Source organism: Panthera onca, chromosome D4 (genome assembly GCF_046562875.1).
Source record: "Panthera onca isolate mPanOnc1 chromosome D4, mPanOnc1 haplotype 2, whole genome shotgun sequence".
Taxonomy (NCBI): Eukaryota; Metazoa; Chordata; class Mammalia; order Carnivora; family Felidae; genus Panthera; species Panthera onca.
In genome coordinates, this window is record NC_138351.1 from 75,481,119 (window position 1) to 75,500,629 (window position 19,511).

At 42.1% G+C, this 19,511-nt stretch overlaps 1 protein-coding gene and 1 long non-coding RNA gene across 3 annotated transcripts in view; one reads left to right on the forward strand and one right to left on the reverse strand.

The window, feature by feature from the left end:
* The window catches only part of TNFSF8 (TNF superfamily member 8), a 35,301-nt gene extending 29,252 nt beyond the window's left edge, over positions 1-6,049 (reverse strand). For both annotated transcript variants that reach the window (XM_060608882.3, XM_060608881.3), the window contains exon 1: positions 5,370-6,049. In XM_060608882.3, coding sequence (XP_060464865.1) covers positions 5,370-5,564 — 195 coding nt within the window. In that variant the 5' untranslated portion in view covers positions 5,565-6,049. The remainder of the gene's footprint in view (positions 1-5,369) is intronic.
* LOC132663027 (uncharacterized) overlaps positions 1-19,511 on the forward strand; it is a 46,396-nt gene that overhangs the window by 9,842 nt on the left and 17,043 nt on the right. The window lies entirely within an intron of this gene.

The window sequence follows — 19,511 nt, forward strand, 5'->3', positions numbered from 1 at the left end:
TGGGCTGACTTCTGTTCTGGCCCTGCCACTCCTCTCCTGAAACCTGGGCTTGCCTTCCTCTGGGCTGTGCCTCTGCTCATTCTTTTGCCTCACCTGGAAAGCCCTGCCCCAGCTCCACCTGCCACCATCCTTCCAGTGGAGAGCTCTTGTTTACTGAAGAATGCCAGTTAATAAATACGGAAAGAATGATAAAATTAGGCAACCATCATTCTTCAACCCTCAGTGCATTCCCTGATTTAGACAAGGATCATCAAGGAATGCCCAAACTGCTGAGTGAAAGATATTTATAGGTCTTTAAAGTATTACCTCATAGATTACTTATTAATAAGAAGGAAAAAGGTGTTCACCAGTGGTCACCACCTTAAGGAATTAAACATCATCACCAATAATGGGACAACTTAACGTGCCTCTAGGCATGCCACAATAAGAAGTATGTAACACTGCCTACAAACTATTGTTTATTGTACTAAAGTTTAATCTGAATGTAATTATGGCAAACACTAAGAAAAATCTGAAACTTGGCCAATTCTACAAGCTTACTGGCCTGGACCCTTTGAAAAAGTCAATGTCCTGAGAAACAAAAAACAAAGCGCAGGGGGGATTGCTACATGATTGCTTCTCAAACTCTAGTGTGCATATGAGCTTGTTAAAAAGCAGGTTTTGATTTAGTTGGTTTAGAATGGGGCCTGAGATTCTGCATTTCCAACAAGCAGGATCACCTGCTTGTTTAAGGGATCACCCTTTAAACAGCAATGTTCTAGAGTGAAAAAAACATAACCAAATGTGGTGTGTGACCTGAGTATGGATTTAGGATCCCCAAACAAAACAAGGCACAACTGCTGTAAAAGATATTTTTGCACAAGGGTGGGGCATTGATATATGGACTGTGCATTATTATTAGATGGTATCTCTAAGTTGACATTGACTCTCTTGGCTGTGATAATGGCATTGCAGTAAGGAGGAGATGGGTGCCGAGACATGTGCAGGTAAAAGGCTACACTGTCTGCACCTTACTGTCATACATCTAAAAAGAGCACAAATAGGGCAAAATGTTAACATGGCCAATTTAGGTGAAAGGTTATATGGGTGTTAAAGAGGTTCAGCTTCCGTTCTAGCTCTTCTGCAAGCCACGCCCTCATCCCAAGCAGAAACGCTTCCTCTCCTTCTATCTATGGTCTTCTGTGCCACTCTGCCCTGAACTCAAGCTCTTGGGTGTTTGGGCCTCACTTAGAGAACTCCAAGGAAACCAGGGTCCTGCCCTGTCCACTTGGGTCCTCCCCTACCCAACCCTAGCACAGGGCTTGCCCCTTAGAAGATTTCCAGTGGACTTTTTTTAATTGACAAATTGAATGCATTGGAGAGAGTATCAGGGGTAGAGAGAAGCATCATGGATCATTTCAACTCATCCCTATATTGTATCTGAACTTAAAGGAAACCAAAAAACCATACCACTGCCACCAGCAATCACTACTCCTAACCAGACGCTCAGTCCACTCTTGGTGGGCAGGTAGAGTGGTTTTGGGAGGATACATTAAAAAAAAAAAGAAAATAAAATAAATGGGGCACCTGGGTGGCTCAGTCTGTTAAGCACCCATCTTCAGCTCAGGTCATGATCTCGCAGTTTATGAGTTTGAGACCCACGTTGGGCTCTGTGCTGACAGCTCAGAGCTTGGAGCCTGCTTCTGATTCTGTGTCTCCTTCTCTCTCTGCCCCTCCTCCCACTTGTGCATATGCTCTCTCTCTCTCTCTCTCTCTCTCTTTCTCTCTCAAAAATAAATAAAAACATTTTTAAAAATTTTAAAAAAGTATCTTTACTTATAAAGGGAAAGGAGGCAGCTACTTTCTCTCCTTTCTAGAAAGGGTCTCCTTAAAAACCTGAAGATCCTGACCCCTTGTTCTAACCTTTAGAATGTAAATAAATCACTTCAGGGACTGGATAAGTCCAGTCTCCAGGTTTATAGAGATAGCCCTTAGATTGAAGACTTCAGAACCTTTTGAAATGACACCTCTGTCAACCTTGCAGCCTATCTTATATAACCTTTTGTCTCTGGAGGAGATAAGATCAATTGTATTGTTTTTTTTTTCATTTGCTTTGCTATATAAATTGTGTAACAGTTCATCCTGAGGTATGCATGTACTCTGTTGTGTTTACTTAATAATGAATCAGTTTTCAGGGCACCTAGGTGGCTCAGTCAATTAAGCATCCAACTTCAGCTCAGCTCATGATCTCATGGTCTGTGAGTTCGAGCTCCATGTCGGGGTCTGTGCTGACAGCTCAGAGCCTGGAACCTGGTTCAGATTCTGTCTCTCTCTCTCTTTCTCTCTCTCTCTCTGTCTCTGCATCTCCCCCACTCACACTCTGTCTCTCAAAAATGAATAAATGTTAAAAAAAATTTTTTTAAAGCAGTTTTCTGTCTTCCCATATGGATGTCAATAGGTGTCTCCTTGTTGGTAGGACTTTTACTTCCTCAAGAGTATATTGGTACAATATCTTTTGAGGCTGACTGACAATATCTATTGAAGTGGAAAATACACATTCTATTCTCATCACTAGGAATTTATCCCACAGATATCCTTGCAGACGTGCACAGTGGGTAACACTTCTGGAGAAAAACATTAAGTGTCCTTCACTAGACACAGATAAAATAGATTATGAAGCAGTCATACAATAGAATACTATGTGACTCTCCCAAAGAATGAGACAGACTTTCATGTATTGGCATGGAATGATCTCCAGATAGACTGTCAAGTCAGTAAAACAAAGTGCAAAATCATGAGTCTACTATAATGACATGTGCATTTACAGATGCATGTATTTTTGAAAAGACATGGAAGAGTCTGTTAATGGTGATGATCTCATGAAAGAGGGATTGGTGGTTGGGTGGGAAGGGTGTGAGTGAGTTTTAATTTCTTTTCCATTATGTACTGTTTACTTTTCTTAAGCCATAGGAATATAATATTTTAAAATAAATATACTGGCCTAAAGATAGATTAAGAAAAGCCACCACAGGGACTTTAAAGACATTAGTAGATGGTAAATTGCATAAGCAACACAAGGGAAACCATTTTCATGGTACTCCATCACTGCCCCCATCTATCCTCACACAGAGTGCTACATAGCCATCAACCCATTCCATTTTTTGATAATTGGGATATGAGTTTAAGTTTCTTGGGTCTCTCCCATTGATTTCTTTACCAGAGGTCTCTGTTAGAATCTCTCTGTTTATCTAAGTTCTACCTTTCGTAAAGTCAGCCTGCATTCCCTCTTCCTACAAGAAGCCTTACTTGATAACTCAAGGGGATAACTTTTTCTAGCTCTTGCAATAGTTAATGCCTGAATAATTTATTGAAAATGATATGTGCAAAACATTTAACACTTAATGTCACAATTAGTCTTGCAAGCCTTAGCTTTTAAGCAAGTAACTGACATCCCCCAGGCTACAAAACTACAGCACACCAAACCATACAAATAAGATTGTGAAGTGAATCTTTTCACATCCTAATGTGAGGAGTTAAGTCAAGGAAATGGATGCACAAGAAAATAAAGCTCCCAAGGGAAAAGCAGGAGCAAAGTTTCTTAGTGCTTTTGTGGCTGGCTGTATTGGCAAAGAGAATGCTGTTCTCATTAAACAATCAAGCGCAGTCTTGATGTTATCACTTTCTCAGGATGGCTTAGTTAAGACCTGTCTCCTTTCTGTTCCTGATTTTCCACATACACAAAAATGGGGCAGAAAGATCCACTCTAGTTCCTTCCTAGAAAGAATGGATTTGAATAAGGACCCTTCTAGAACTCTCTCCATCTTTATATATCACCATCACCTCCAATACCTACCTTCCTTCCTTCCTCCCTTCCCTTCCCTTCTCTTCCCTTCCCTTCCCTTCCTTCCTTTCTCCCTCCTTACTTCCATTCATCCTTCCCTCCCTACTTTTTAACAGTTCTAGCTGCAACATTTAACTAAAAACTTCTTAAAGGCCACCTCAATTTCTTTTCTTTTCTTTTTTTTTGGCCACTGCTATAAAATGATATACTTCTGGTTTACTTCAAGTTAGAATTACAGAAATTATATACCCTCTACCAAAAAAAAAATGCCCTAGAATATTTTCAAGAGTGTTATTCTTTAGCAGATGTAGATGAGCCCATTCAAGGATGAGTTTCATAAATTGTATTATTTAAATCAAATGTTGGCAATTCTGTTTTCTGTCACCTTTATGGAGAGATGAGCTTCAAAGCTTCATTTAAACGTAAAAGCTGATGACATTTGAGACACAGATACCAAAATCTTTTAAAGCTTAGTTCTTTTCATCAATCTATAAGTTATGGAACATTCAGTCTAAGACAATTGAAGGAAAACCGGAACAAATTTCGCAGGACTGTAATGAAAAATGGGAGCTATGAAGGAAGGACCAGAAACAGTCCCACTTTGGCAGGGTGTGTAGAGAGATCAGGTTCTCAAATTATCAAAATTGACCTAAACTCTACTTCATTAAAAAAATTCATGAGCAACATATACCATCAATATGGTATTTTCTACAAAATGTGCAATGGCAGACTGTCTGTAAACACTGATTTCCTAAAATAAGAAGTGTCCTCCTTCATTTCTTCTGTTTTTACAACAAATCTTACCATTTCCTCCAAAGAAAGTCAATTTCTTGAGACAGTTTGCCTCTACAGTGGGTACCTATAATTGCTTGTAGTTTTAGTATTCTGAGCAGTTTCAGAGGGAACAGGTGTTAAGAACATTTCTACATTGTGTTCCTCTGCTCCGTGTTTTTTGTGACATCCTAAGTTCTTCCAAGCAGTGCTCAGGAGCGAGCTTTGTCTTGTGGGCTTTAATTAGCTCTGAGGAGCTAAGCCTGGTCTTCTGTCTTGCTCCTTCCCATATGCACCTTGGCTTCTGAAACTTAGCTCCTTGTTGAGAAAGCTCTTGGCAATGGAGGAGGCCCCAGAGATCTCTGGAACATTTGCACTGAGAATATAGAACCTTACAATCTGGTCAGAAGACCTTGAAGACATGGTAACACATTGTGCAGATCTGTTATCAGATTTCCTTATCACTTCCTTCTTTGATACGTCTCTGGCCCAGCAAAATTTAAATCTTAATTTCTTAATGCTAATAGCTCCTCTCTCTTTTTTTGGCCCACACGAGTCCGGAAAGTTTTGAGATGATGGCTGAACACATTTTCTCTTAAAAGCCAAATTATTTCTGAGAGTTTTAAGTTCCTGTTTCTTTTCACCCTCTTTCTACACGATAGATGTACTTTTCTTTTTTTCTTCTCAACTAATTTATTACTTTATCCTCAAGGCTCTCTCTCTGGGGAAAACTGAACATAAGTCAGAAAGGAAAGGGGATGAAGAGAAATCCACTTACCTTCTTCTGAACTACCAACACCATGATGGTTGCCACAGCAAAGACGAGACACAAAGCCAGCACGGTCGTGGTGAAATAGAAGTAACCACGACTCGTGGTTCCCAAGTGGCTGGCGACGGAGCCTTCTGGCACATGCATGGCTGTGTCTTGAGAAGGGGCCACTCGGTTGAGTGCTTGCTGCAGCCGTGGGTCCATTCTTATATAGTCTTCCCACAGCACACCCTATCTCTCCTCATCTCATTCGGTTCTGGGCCCATCTCTGTTCCAAGAAGGATTCTCCCCCTGCATCCTGGATCATGTGACTTGGAAAAAAACCTTCACCGGCTGCCACACGAAGAAACTCTTCTCTGGGGGCGTGAGGCGAAAGGCGGCAGCAAGGGTAGGGGAGAGGCTCATTTTTCATTGCCAGGGATGAATTTGAGTGCAGAGAGACTGTAGCTACAGAGAAGGTGGTTGATGTCAGAGGGCGAGTAGGAAAATGACGGTTTCCCTACTCCGGGGTGTGTGTGTGTGTGTGTGCACAAAGCAACTTCTGTTTCATTTAGACTCAGCCACAAAACGTCTTCCTGCTTGAGAAGCTGCACATTCTCTTCAGTGAGGCCTGCAGCTCAGAAGACCTCCGCAGAAAATGTGTCTCTGCTGGGCCTCAGAGAAGCTGGAGTCCTTGGACTGGAGTATAATGACTCTAAAGGGTTCAGTTTGATCCTATCAGCTTCTCCTGAAATCTGGAAATGCTGCTAGATATCTGGGAAGAAAGGACCCATAATAGTGGAGATTTATCCAAAGGGGACAAGTCCGTGGCAGCATGAAATGTGGAGACAAGTTCAAAGAGAGCAGGAATATGGAAACACTGATCTTTTAACCCAAAATTGCTGCTGACTGGATTGGGATGTGTCAAGCTTGCATATAAACCTGGGATTGAAAAAAAAAATCACAGAAAGGGGAAGGACTGGTGGTGAGGGTGGGGGTGGGGAAGTGCCCGGGTGCAGATGGTGGGGGGCGTGTTCTGGGTGCTGTGTGTGTGCGTGGCGCTGGGCGCGTGGTCTGTGCATGCCGCGCATGTGTGATGTGCACATATGGTGTGTCGTGCACGTTGTGTGTGTGTGGTGTGTGTGGTGTGTGGCGTGTGTGTGCATGTGACTGCTACAGCTGAGCCTCTACTATCTCAGGCACAGTGCTTTTGCTAGAAGTGCTCTACACATTGCGTCACTCAGCCCTCACCTCTGCCCTCTGACGCAGCTACGACTTCCTTTTTACGGATGGGAAAACTGAGGATCAGAGAGCATGCAAACTGTCTCCACCGAAGTGGCAAATGTTGATCAGTGAGATCACCTGGGTGCAGGGCCATACTTGTATGGCCCACGCCAAAGCATTCAATCATCACTGTGCTTGAAGACAGAAAACTTGAGCCCTGGTCTCAGCCCTGCCCGCTATTGACCTTGGGTCCTTGTGCAGGTCCTATGCCCCTCCCCTCCCCCCCCCCCCCCATGCCTTGACATACACATCACATGAGATAGTCTAGTAAGGGAAATCCATGAATGGGGATAGACTTGGCAAAGGTGTTGGCCCATCCTGGTTAAACATTCCCAGTGGTCCCCTGGGGCTGAGTCTAGACTCCGGACCGCTATAATAGATTCTCTGGGGGACAGAGCTGTCACATCTGCAGTTACTAATGATCTCCATTTCAACACCCCATTTAAAATATGAATCACTGCATAGCTGGTGCCTCCAGATGTAGCTCTTTGAATACTTCATTCGGAAGTACCCAGTTCTCTGTAGCGCCCGCCCTCCCCTGCCTTTCTGCTCATTTTTGGCTGCAGTATATCTCTGAGAGCCAGCAGAAATCCCAGATCCTCATAAGGAAACGTCTTGTATCCAAAGCGCAGCTTGGATTATTACCACTGCCACAATTGAAGACTTGTGAGCAGAAAAACCCAGACGTCTGAGCATCACCTGAATTGGGTCAGGCTCTAGGGATTGGCCTGAATATTCCTCCCCCATGAATCTATAAAATCACAGATCCTGGAGACAGAAGAGTCATCAAGAGGTAAATTATTTTCTTGGGCCAACTCGAATGGTATAAAGTATACCTATTTTGCAATTGAGGAAGCTGATGACCCCTGGGCCCCAAGTCGGGCCTGGTTTTGGGAGAAGTGGGTGCACCTGTTCATCTGGTTTGGTCACTGAGGTAGGAATGAAGCAAGCCAGTGTCCTCAGGGTGCATGCCCAGATGATCTGGTGAGACAGCTGTGTCCAGTGGTGGGCACGGGCAGCAAGCGGGTAGCGGGGGGCTCCATAACCTGCCAGGCACTGCTGAGAACAGAGCCCTCCCTTGGCTTGTCTTCAGTCTCTTTGATGAAAGTGGAAAACTTCTGATTATGGAATGAAAGCTGTAGGTGTTGAAAAATAAAAAAGCTGTGCTTGAAGTGCAGGTCTTCCTGAAGGCCCGTGGGGCTGAGAAGGGCAGCGGAAAAAAATGTTTGTCTTACAGTTACACGTTTTGCATATAGTACAATGTCCTGAGAGGGAAGGCTGACAAGGGGGAAAAAAATCATCCTTTGTTTTGACTCAGAACCTTCTGAGCAGTTGAGATTTTCAGATCCGTTTGCCTCTCCAGCAGCTTGTGAGCCCGATCTCACTGCTGTCCCCATGCCTCTCCACCACACGCAAGCTTGCAACCTTCCCTGGTTCCCACCCCGCTGGTCTCACCCCCTCTGGCTGCCCAGCTGCTCTAGACTCTAGTTGGGCCAACCTGATGGTCTCATCCGTTGTGCTGCCTGGCTTCTCTCTCCTTTCCATTTGGCCACCCAATGTACAAATGGAAAGAGCTTTCATAGGGTTTCTTGCTGAGTGACTTTCAAATCCATTCTGGAAGCTAAACTGTACAGGGAGCATAGAAATGTAAGAAAGCAGAGCTATTCTGGCTGATGCAGGGGCAACAAGACTCGGGGGGAGGGCTGGGCCCAGCATGCTCATTTACCTTTTAACAGCCTGGGGTACCTCCAGGATGGAACAAAATTTGTGAACTTGTGATTTAGCTCAAAACCCTTATTCCTCAAATCAGGAAACTGAGGCAGAGAGGTGGAGATGAGCTGAGGGGGTTCATACGGAGAGAGATAAAGTCATGTGCTTGTTCTCATCCCCTCCTTGCTAATATTCCAACCAGCTTGCCAGGCTCCTCCCCCTGCCGCTGCTTCAGATCGTTCCTGCCTCTGCCACCTGCCTCCACCTCCCAGGGAAGCCTGCCCAGGTCTCCCACTCCTGCCAACAACCTCTCTTCAGAATACTCCATGGTCCTGCCACACAACATTATATCCAATTATCTACTTGTTTTGACCTCTGCCAAGTGTGGGAACATGTGTGACTTTTGCATTTGGCATAATAAGACTCAGGGTTCTTGAGGGCAGTCTTCTCCAGATTCCTTGCCTCCCACCCTGCACTATTTGGTGTTGGACCTTTGTATGATCAACCCTCAGTCAATGCTTGTGTTGATATTGTGTTTATGGAAAGAGAAGGTTCTAGAAGTTTGGCTTATACAAAGGAATTGTGTGATGGCATATTTGTCTGTCACTTCTCAATGGTTCTGCATTTCCCTGTCCTTCTCCGGGGTTACTTGGCTGCCCATTAGCCTTTATGTTCCAGCATGGCTCCACGAGAGTCACCACCAGCCTCCTTTCAGCCTGTAGTTAGTTGCTGAGGTATGGCTGTAGCATCTGAGACTTAGTGGACAAACAGAACTAATCTCTCATCCCTTCAAGAAAGAACCGCATTTTGGAGAGATGAAGAGGAACCAGCTATAGGACTGCCCACCGCCACCCCGCCCCATCATTGTTTCCCTGTATAAAGAACTGTGAGATCTCTATCATACAGACCCAAAGTGTGGTACCTTGGCCAACACTAGTGGAATTTGGTGGTGCAGATTCTTAGGCTCCATCCTAGACCTACTCAATCAGAAACTCAGTCTGGGGTCCAGAAATCTGTTTTAACAAGTATCCCAGGGAATTGAAATTCCTGAAACCATTTGGAAATCATTGGTTTAGGAAAATAGTCTGTCTAAATTCTGGGAAGAGTCTATAAGGGATCATCGGGTCTAAGCTCTGGCCTCTGAGCAGATGGAGTCCTATCCCCATTATGCAGATGAGAAAACCAAGGCATAGAAAAGTTAGCGATCAGGGTCATGTCATTGGAGAATGTTGACATGAAGATTCATTTTTCTGTCTTTTGATTGAGTCCACTTTCTAAACTCAAATATGGCTGTAGGCTGTAAAAATACTATTGCAGACAGAAATATATTTGTAATATTTATCTAAAGTTATCTTGTGGTGATCACTGTATGTGGTAGAAAGAAATATTTTTAAAAACTATTAGTATATGTGAGAGAAGGGCAAACTCTTCCAGGGTATTTTCAAGCAATAAAACACACAAGAAGGATCTTGTCCCATTAACTGGACAGCCCTCTGTTTTGCAGGGGTTAACATGAGTAGATTGGACGTAGGTGTTGGCCAGAGTGACACTGCACTGAGAGAATCTAGTGACTGAAGACACGGTGGATGTGGAAGGTTTAGGGTCACAGAAAACTACGGTCATGGGTCAAATCAGCCTGCTGCCTATTTTTATAAATAAAGTTTTACTGGAAAACGGTCATGCCCATTTGTTCATGCGTCCCTATAGCTGTGTTTGCATTACAATGGCAGAGTTGAATAGTTGCAACAGAGGCCTTATAGCCCACAAAATCTAAAATATTACTACTTAGCCCTTTCCTGAAAAAGTTTGCTGACCCCTGATTTAGAGTATTAAAATAAACTCAACTAAAGGCAGTATTACAAAAGAAGGGATTTGAAGAAAAGAACAGAAATGTGTTTCCTCAGACTCCTCCATAAAATCTGCACTTATGTTAATATTACTAACTCATGTTTTCATGTGAAAAGTTTCTTTCTTGGGATTCACTAATTGTAAAGCAACTAGATACCTTCATTTGCGTGTGACCAAGTAGACTATTGGAGAGGGCACAGGAGCTGAAAGAGAGGCATGGCAGAAGAGATTTGGAAAATATGTAGACAGGTATACTTTCAGCATTGGGAATATGTGTGTGTGTTCATGCATGATATGTAATATCCATATATATGAATATATATATCACATGCACACACACATGTTATTCCTGCCCACTTCAAAAAGGTTTTGAGGCAAGTCAAATGCACAGATATATAAGAACTGAAGCCATTAAAACAAGGCTAAAGGTAGGAGCCAAGATGTAAAGTAGAGTAAAGCAAAAGGAGTAAGAGATTAAGAAACCCAGGCGGATGACAGTTTTCAGCGGTTGAGCACAACATGTATACTTCAGAGCTTCTTGGTAACCAGGGCAAAGAAGAAAACATACTGGGTTGCATAACTCTCTTTGATCATAAAAAGCAGATGAGTTCAAAAGGAAAAATGGACCTTTTGCTGCTTGTATAGGTGCTTTGAAATATATAGCATATTCTGAAATGCCTGATGGTAATCTATGAATTTAATGCATGGCATCACAATGAATCAGGATAAGAGCCAACCTTAACAAGTGAAAATACTAGAATATTTTAAAAGAAACATAGTCTTATGATTTTCAGTGATGCAGAACTAGCAATAAACAAACACTAGGGCAGTGGAGAATTCAAGGCAAAAACAAAACAAAACAACAACAAAAAAGAACATCACTTTCCTGGCATCTAGGGGCTTCCAGGAGAGCTGAAGGACTAGAAGACTCCTAGGTTAGATGGTCCTTAAGAAATCTGTTGTCATCTAGAGAAGAGAGGAGAATCTGCATTTTTTTGCAAAGCTGGGAAAAGATATTTCCATATCAATAAAACATAGGTGAAGAGAGACAGGATGACTTATTCTACGGTGCGTCACCCATTGGGCGTTTGAGGGCACTACTATGAGCTAGGCAGTGTCCTACAGCATTGAACACCACATGTCATCCCTGACTTTGCGAGGCTTACAATCAGGAGAGTGAGATGGGCAATTAAATATATAATTACAATACAATGTAATTGATATTAACACCAGATAATTCAGGGCATTCTATGTGCATGGTGGGAAAACCCAAGCTCATCTATCATTCTCCAGGGAGGCTTCCTTGAGGTGACATATTTGATGTGTACATTAGTTTAATAAATAAATACCCACTCAAACTGTACTAGGTCATTTCACTCCCTTCCTCTTCCAGTTTAAAATCTTGCAGCATCCATCCTTGTCTGTGGAGTCCTGGTCACGTTTTCTTGCATGGCCTCCCTGGCCCTCTCCTAAGACTCATTTTCAGGCTCTGATCCCACCAAAAGCCTAGCTCCACTCCACATACAATGTTTATTCTGAACCCCTAGCTTACTAATCTCTTCCCTGACTCGGCTTTCACGCAGGCAGCATCCTCACCACTACATCAAATGCCCTTTCTTACATCTCTTGCTCTGGCAATTCAAAACATATTTTTTGAAGTTGCTGTTCAAATATTGTCCCTTCTCTGAGCGCCCACCCCTGACTTTCAGAAAGAAATCTATCTCTCTTTGCTCCTTAGGATTTCAGAGCACACTTCTACCTCTTGTCAATAATGATGACAGTAATAGTTTTATGATTACACCCACCACCTACATTTTGTGAGCTCATATTGTGTGCCAAGCATGTTACATTCATAGTTTCACTTAATTTGCACAATTATCTCATGAGTGCTCTTATTCCCCTTTGGCAGATAAGACAACTAAGGCTTGGAGCTGCCAAATGGTTGTTCCAAGGTCATATTGATATTGAGTGATGGAGCTGGCATTCTGAGCCAGGGCTGCCTGACTACAGAACAAATTGCTATAAGCACCATGAGGCCCTATTGCCTGTATTCTAGGTAGCTACCTATAGCTCTGTCTCCCCACCTGCGCTGTAATCACTTTGAGAACACAGCATGTCCCTGGAGTAAATAAACAGCTTGCATGTGTCCACACCTAGCATGCTCCTGATAAAGGTTTAAATTGTATATTTACCTAATAAATCCAATTCAAATACCTAACACTGCGAGAAACACCATTTGTTTTAAGACTCCGTGCCATTTTCCTAAATGAAGTCTAAATATGAGCTTGTTTCAGAGAAGAGATCCCAGGCCTGATCCTTTCCCTGACGCCTCCCCTCTTGCTGCCTTCCATTCTACAAACTCCTATCTCTTTCCCTACTCTGGTCCTTGCCCCTAAGTGTAAGGGCACACATATGTCTCAAAATAAAAGCAGATGGAACTGACACATAGATGTCTAAGGAAATTAGTATCTTCTTGGAACAGTGACTGGAATATAATTGGTGGGCAAAGAAATCAACAAACAAAAGTTATTTGGAAAAAAAGGAGAAATAGAAAGAGGGGGGTAGGGGGGAGAAAGAGAAATTTGGAAACTTTTCAGAAGTTTAGGATCTGTTTCATTTGAAGAGAAGAATGGCTCACTTCTGAGTTACTCAGACTTCTTTTATGTAGAATACAACCTCTATCCTCTGGTTGTGCTAGATTTATGGACTTGGTTGGGGGTTGAGGTTAACACTGAAAGATGTCCTAAAGTGTTGTTTCCTGATGTTAGCAAAATCAGGAAATGACCTTTTCTTTTCTCTTTAAAGTGGGCTAGCTTTTCTTTTCTTTTCTTTTTTTTTTATTTCTAAGAAATTTGAAGCTCAATGGGTCCTGCTTTTGAAGTAAAAATTGATTTATTCCCCGAGTAAACCATCTCAAGTTGAACAGATGTGTTAGCTGTGCAGTGGCACATATTTGCAGTTGTGAAGCAAAAAGCAGAGGAGAAAACATGTTGACCACAACAGAATGCACCAATTCACTTTTTGTGGCTGTTATCTTTACTGGGAAGGAGAACAAAAAAGTCCCAACATAACCTTGGCTTCTTAACATCAAACTTTCAGCTGTACAAAGAAAGGGGCTTATTGTTAGACTGAAAGAACAAAATGTGAGTGTCCTAAAAGGGATGATCAATGAGAGGGCACACAAAAGGTGTTAACGAATGGAAAAATGTGTGGAGCACCTCAATGGGAGATGTACCCTCAGTGAAGACGTAGTGGAGTATGCATGGGGGGAGAAGGGTTCAGAGCATTGTCTTGGAAATACAGGCCTGACTTCACATCTCTCCTACCTCCTTCTACTCAAGCAAACATTTGCTGAGCACTCACTGTGAAGTAAATGCTTGAAACTTTTTGGAGGGGGTCTACTTGGCCCCCCATCTCATTTGTCGTTGGCAATGGGACAGCAATCGTTTTCCCTTTCAGCGTGGTTAAAGAGTTGATATTGTTTAAACACCTTAGAATACCTCCTGGTGCATGGTGAGCACTCAGTTTACATTTGTCGAAGGGATCGGGACTCTTCCTTTTGTTGGCTTGAAGTGTTAGACACCAATCTGGATACATAAACCACTGAGTTTATCTAGGCAACCAAACTCCTCCTCCATCATCCCGGGTCAAATCATCAAAGACCTCACTCCCCCTTTGCATTCTCCCTCTGTCTCCCCTCCCAAGCTCTTTCCCTCCATCTTTGCTCATTTGTTCTTATTTTTGCCTTCCTTCTTCTATTCCCTCCTGCAACTTCCCAGCTGCAATTTTGCTAAGCATATTTACTCTTTTATTTTCATGTTATATATGTTTATGTTTGTCCCAAATTATTTACAATGAATATGTGTTGCTTTTGGTACAGAAGGGTACTAGAAACAACCTAGAATCTGTATGCAGAGGGGAGACCACAAGCAATATTGTGGGGCAGTACTGCACATATAATGTTGTTTTCTGTTTTAATATATGCAGTTTCCTATAGGTCATAGGAAAATCTATTATTTCCTTGTCTGAATATCATGTACTACCTTCCACTACCTCTTTCTAGGGAATGTGGAATATATAAGAATTAAAATTAAATTTCTACCTCTGAAACCAGCCCACAGAGTGGTTGACACAGCCCTGTGTGCCCTTTTCTCCTTCCTCTGTGAAGTTGCTTTCTGGGATATCCCATTCTGTCCCTCACATCAGAAAATGTGAGTATAGCTGACAAATAGCTGGACAAGCTGGAAACCCTCAATGGGAACTGAAAGAGCATAAGGTATCAGCCCAAGGAGCTCATCCTTCTGTTTGGTCAAACCTTAGAAGATGAGACCCCTGTCCTTAAGGGACTGGCACTCAGACATGGCATGTCAAAGTACTCTTGGCACTGAACTCCTGTTGTGAGATCCTGTCTTTGGTTTCCCTGTGAATGTCCCTTAAAGGAGCGGGCTGAACAAAACTGGCTTCTACCCCTGAGGTCATATGGCTTTGCCTTTCTTTCCTCTTTCTCTTGCTTTAATGTGATAGCATTTTGGGGGGAGAGGAATTTGGAGGGGGTCTACTTGGCTCCCTGTCGCATTTGTCATTGGCAATGGGACAGCAATTGTTTTCCCTTTCAGTGTGGTTAAAGGGTTGATATTGTTTAAAACACCCTAGAACACCTGTTGTGAGTGTTTAAAAATTAATACATTTAGAACATTGTGGAAGCTATTGTCTCGGCTGCATTGGGATTGAAGGCTAATTGATTAATTGTAAATTAAATAGAAGGATCTAACCTCTCTTACTTGTAATCAATTTGTACAATTCTTACTTGTAATTTTGTGATTACAAGCAAAAACTAGAAACAAAAAGAGGAAAATATGCATGGATATTGATTTGACCTGGCGATGAGTAAGAGTGGCAGAAATTAGCTTGTGTCCACTGTTATGCCCCTTCTGAGTGACCACCAGTTCTGATCCTGGGTTCATCTATTATACCACTCCCTCTTAACCTTCATGCCGAGGAATTGCCTGTGGATCTTGTGAAAATGTTGATTCTACTTCAGTAGGTCTGGGGTAGGGCTGATTGCATTTTTAACAAGTTCCAGGTCCTGCTGATGTTGTCTCTCTAAGGGCCATTATTTGCATAGAGTAGATAACCAAACCCACATGTTCCCTAAGAAGGACACAGCAGAGGAAACACAGCAGGCCAAGACCATAGCACCAAGAGAGTCTCCTAAGTGGGCATCTTCATGGCAGTCTACGGTCTATTTTCCTTCTCCCCCCAAAAACACAGGTGTCCTCATAATGAGACTATACCATTGGGTATAGGGGCCACTCTGTTTTAAAAGCCCCCAAGCTCTGTTGGAACCAATATCTGTTTTCACAGCTTCCAAAGTCCCAAATCTATGGCTTTCCACCAGGTATTTAGGCACAGTTTGCCCCATATAGAGGCTGTTTATTAATCAGAGGTCATTTCCCCCATTAGCCATGTCATCCCACCTTTATCAGGGGATACTGCTTTGAGGTTAAACTGTAGTCATTTTCCCAAAGAGAAGGCAAAGGCATTTTGGTAAACCTTCACTCATACTTACCTATTTGTTTTTGTTTCTGGGCACATAAGATCACCATGAAGTCTACAATGACTGTAGATAAGGTGGGCCATATGACTAGTTTAAAGCAATGAAATATGATGAGGAGTTATGAGTTGGTATATTTCTCTGAGCTCTTTCTCAGCTAATGAGCTGTGTTCAGGAGATCCAGGAAAGCACTTCAGGAAACGGTGTGGGGGATGGTAGAGTCTCAGCTTGGAGATGTCAGGTAAGAGTTGCTATATATTGTGTGTAATATATAACCAGCTTAACTTATAATTTATTGTCTAAACCAGGATGCCTTAGAGGCCAAAGGGACTCTTATATTAATAATTACACTGAATTACACTGGGAAAATGGGTCTAACTGGGCACTGTCCTAGCCCAAACCATATACATATGGTCATTCTAGGTATAATCCATTTTGTCGCCCCAAAAATTCTTTAGTAAAACAGTGTGGTTTACCACCAGTTCCAGAGGTTGTTTATGTGTGGGAGAGAAGCATATATGAAGTACTGAGTCCAGTCAGTAGGTAATTTGCAAAATCAAGGACCATACATGATGATATATTCATGTCTCTGTATAATGGATGAAAAATTCAGATCCAGAGAGATGACTTTTCGATGTCATATTATAAGCTGATGTCAAACTCTTGGTTTCTTTATTTCCTTTTTTTTTTTTTTTTTCCACTCTGCCTCTTTGTATTAGTCAGGATACTACTAGGATAGGCAGCAGGAACAAATTAGCCCTGAAATATCAGGAACTTAAGAAAACAAAAATGTATTTCTCATTTACATGAAGTCTGTCAGGGAATGGGTAACCTTTGTGGTCTCCAAATTGGCTATGGAGAGGGAAGAGAGTGTGGGAGACTGCACATGGAATATTCTATAGTTCATGCCTGGGAGTGGCTTATACCACAACTGCCTGAATTATATTGGCTAGAACTAGCCATATGACCCCAATCTAAGAACAGGGGAGGCTGGAAAATGCAGTGTTTCTGTGTGTCCAGGAAGAAGAAATAGTGTGGTAAACATAAGCATTTTCTTCACTCTCTCAGAACTAATCTTTAACAGTTGGCTCTAACAATTGTATGAGAAACTATATAAAGAAGATTGAGGGCCTCTTGATTGCAGCAGAGTACCACACCTTCCTGTCCTCCACAGGAGACTGTATTAGTCTGCTCAGACTGCTATAACAAAATACCATAGACAAGGCGGTTTAAACAGCCAAAGTTTATTTCTTACAGCTCTGGAGGTTAGGAAGTCCAAGATAGGGTGCAACCACAGTTGGGTTCTGGTGAGAGTTCCCTTCCTGTATTGAAGATGGCTGCCTTCTTACTGTATCTCATGTAGCCAAGAGAAGGAAAGCAAGCTCTCTGGTCTCTTCTTATAAATGCACTAATCCCATCATGAGGATGCCACCCTCATGACCTCGTCTAAACCTCATTACCTCTCAAGGCCTCATTTCCAAAGACATTCACATTAGGGGTTGGGCATCAACATATGAATTTGGGGAAGAGATAAAAATTCAGTCCATAACAGACACCTTGTGCCATTTTCTGCTTGTACTCAGGATGTTATATGATTGGAAGTATGGATACTTGGGTTCTGGTCCACCTGTGACTCTGGGAACTTGAATCTCTGGTCATTTGGCTTCTTGATACATCCATTCCCTCAAATACTTACTTTTAAAACTCTTGAAATAATGAATATGAAGGAAATGTGTGGAAAATTATGGTGATTATAGTGCCACAGTCAGAGAAGGAGATGATGTCCGTTCATCTCATTTAACTTGTATTTTGACCACTAAGTGTGAAACATTTTCCTAGAAACTAGAGATAGAGTGGAGACCAATAAATTTGCTTGCTACATAAATTCTGTTTCTTTTTCTTCCTTCCTTTCTCTTTCTTTCTTTCTTTCTTTCTTTCTTTCTTTCTTCTTTTCTTTCTTTCTGCCTAGTCATGGACATATATATTCTTTTTATGATTATTTGAATCTCATCTAATTATGGGTTGTAATTATGTAGCCAGTCACAGGAATGAGCATGATTGGGATACTCAACTTAATCTGGGGGACATAAAGTCTTCCTGAGCTAGTAACGTTTGATAACAGATCTGAAGATTAATTTGGGAGTAATTTCTAATGATAATGATGATTACATTTTTATCAAGATCATGGGGCGCCTGGCTGGTTTAGTTGGAGGAGCATGCGGCTCTTGATCTTGGGGTGGTGAATTTGAGCCCCACATTGAATGTAGAGATTACTAAAACAAGCAAACAAACAAACAAGATCATACTATGTGCCAGGAGCTGTTTAACGTGTCTTATGTATACTATCTTAATTACATTATTATCCCGATGAGTCCTCATAACCACTCTATGATCTAGGTATAAATATTAGTCTATTTTTGCAGAATTAGTTGTAGAAAAGAGGGATGCATCTCCCAGTGAAAGGGAGCAGCAAACATGAAAGTCCTGTGGTTGGAGAGAACATGGCACATGACACATTTGAGGAACTGAAAGAAAGGTGAAGTATTTGAAATCATACTGTGTAAAATGCCCTAAGGAAGAAGACTTTCTCCCTCCTCGACAAAGCGCGAATGTGTTGGGGGACAGAAGAGAGAAGCAAATGTAGACATTTGTGGTTGGGTGTGAAATTCAGCTGTCTATAAAATACACTTCCCATGTAATACAAACTTAAGTTGAATTTGATTTAAAAGTTTTGTATCTGTATTCCTCATAATATTACCATAAGAGCTCATAGAAATCTAGGCTTTTGGGAGATGCATGAAAACCTAAGACCAGGAGGAGAGAATGGAGGGTTTGCTAGCACTTTCCTTCTCTTGAAGCTATAAATTGGGTTTGGGAGCTGCCAAGGTTTTGCTGGAAATAGAGTTCAACAAGGAATGCTTGCACTTGACCTTATTTAAACATGCAGTGTGGACTAGGGTAGAGAACAATTCAGTATAACACAACGATAGCTTATCTAGTCTGGCTCAGAGTGTTTTCACAGCAGATTAATAGGAAAGACTTTTTTTCTTCTCTTCTTAGAAAATGATCAACTTTTTTTTGAAGTTAGAGTTTGATTTTCTATGCTAGGCAGCATTTTGTTTTCATTGAATTGACTTTGATGTGAAATTTCCTGGCATTTCTTAATTCTGTAGAGGAGGTTTCTCCCTTTGAAACTGAGATGTGTACGTGTCTAATTACATGTATTACTATGTCTGACTGATCTGCATGTTCACACATTTACTAGCGAGTATTTATCCAGCACCTATGATAGGCTAGCTTCTGGGAATGCTGCAGTGAGCACATCAAATAAGACTCATGCCTTTCACCGCCACGGAACTTAAAATTTGAAAGTGCTTGTAGACATTCAGCAAAAAGATACGAGGGTGAACGTTTTATTGAACACTAAGGAGAAGAATAGGTTGCTATGAGGCAGAATAACAGGAGGGTCTACCTGGGAATGGCTGGTGTGCTGGGTAGCTTCTGTCATCCTTCTTCCCACACTTCTCCACCATACCTGGGAGGCTGCCCTGGCTGGGCTGCCTTCAAAGGGCTTCTCTACTCTCAGTTGAGAATTGGCCGCTGGGACAGTGGGAGAAGCAGGAGGCTGGGGTATTTATGTCCTTCGTTCCTTTTCTATCAGATCTTGCTACTTAGTTGTGACCCTCAAGTGAAGACCACCAATTCTGTAAGGTAGCCTTCTTCTTACACCTGCTGTCTCCAGGCTCTGGCACATGTTCCCTCCCTTTCTGCTTCAG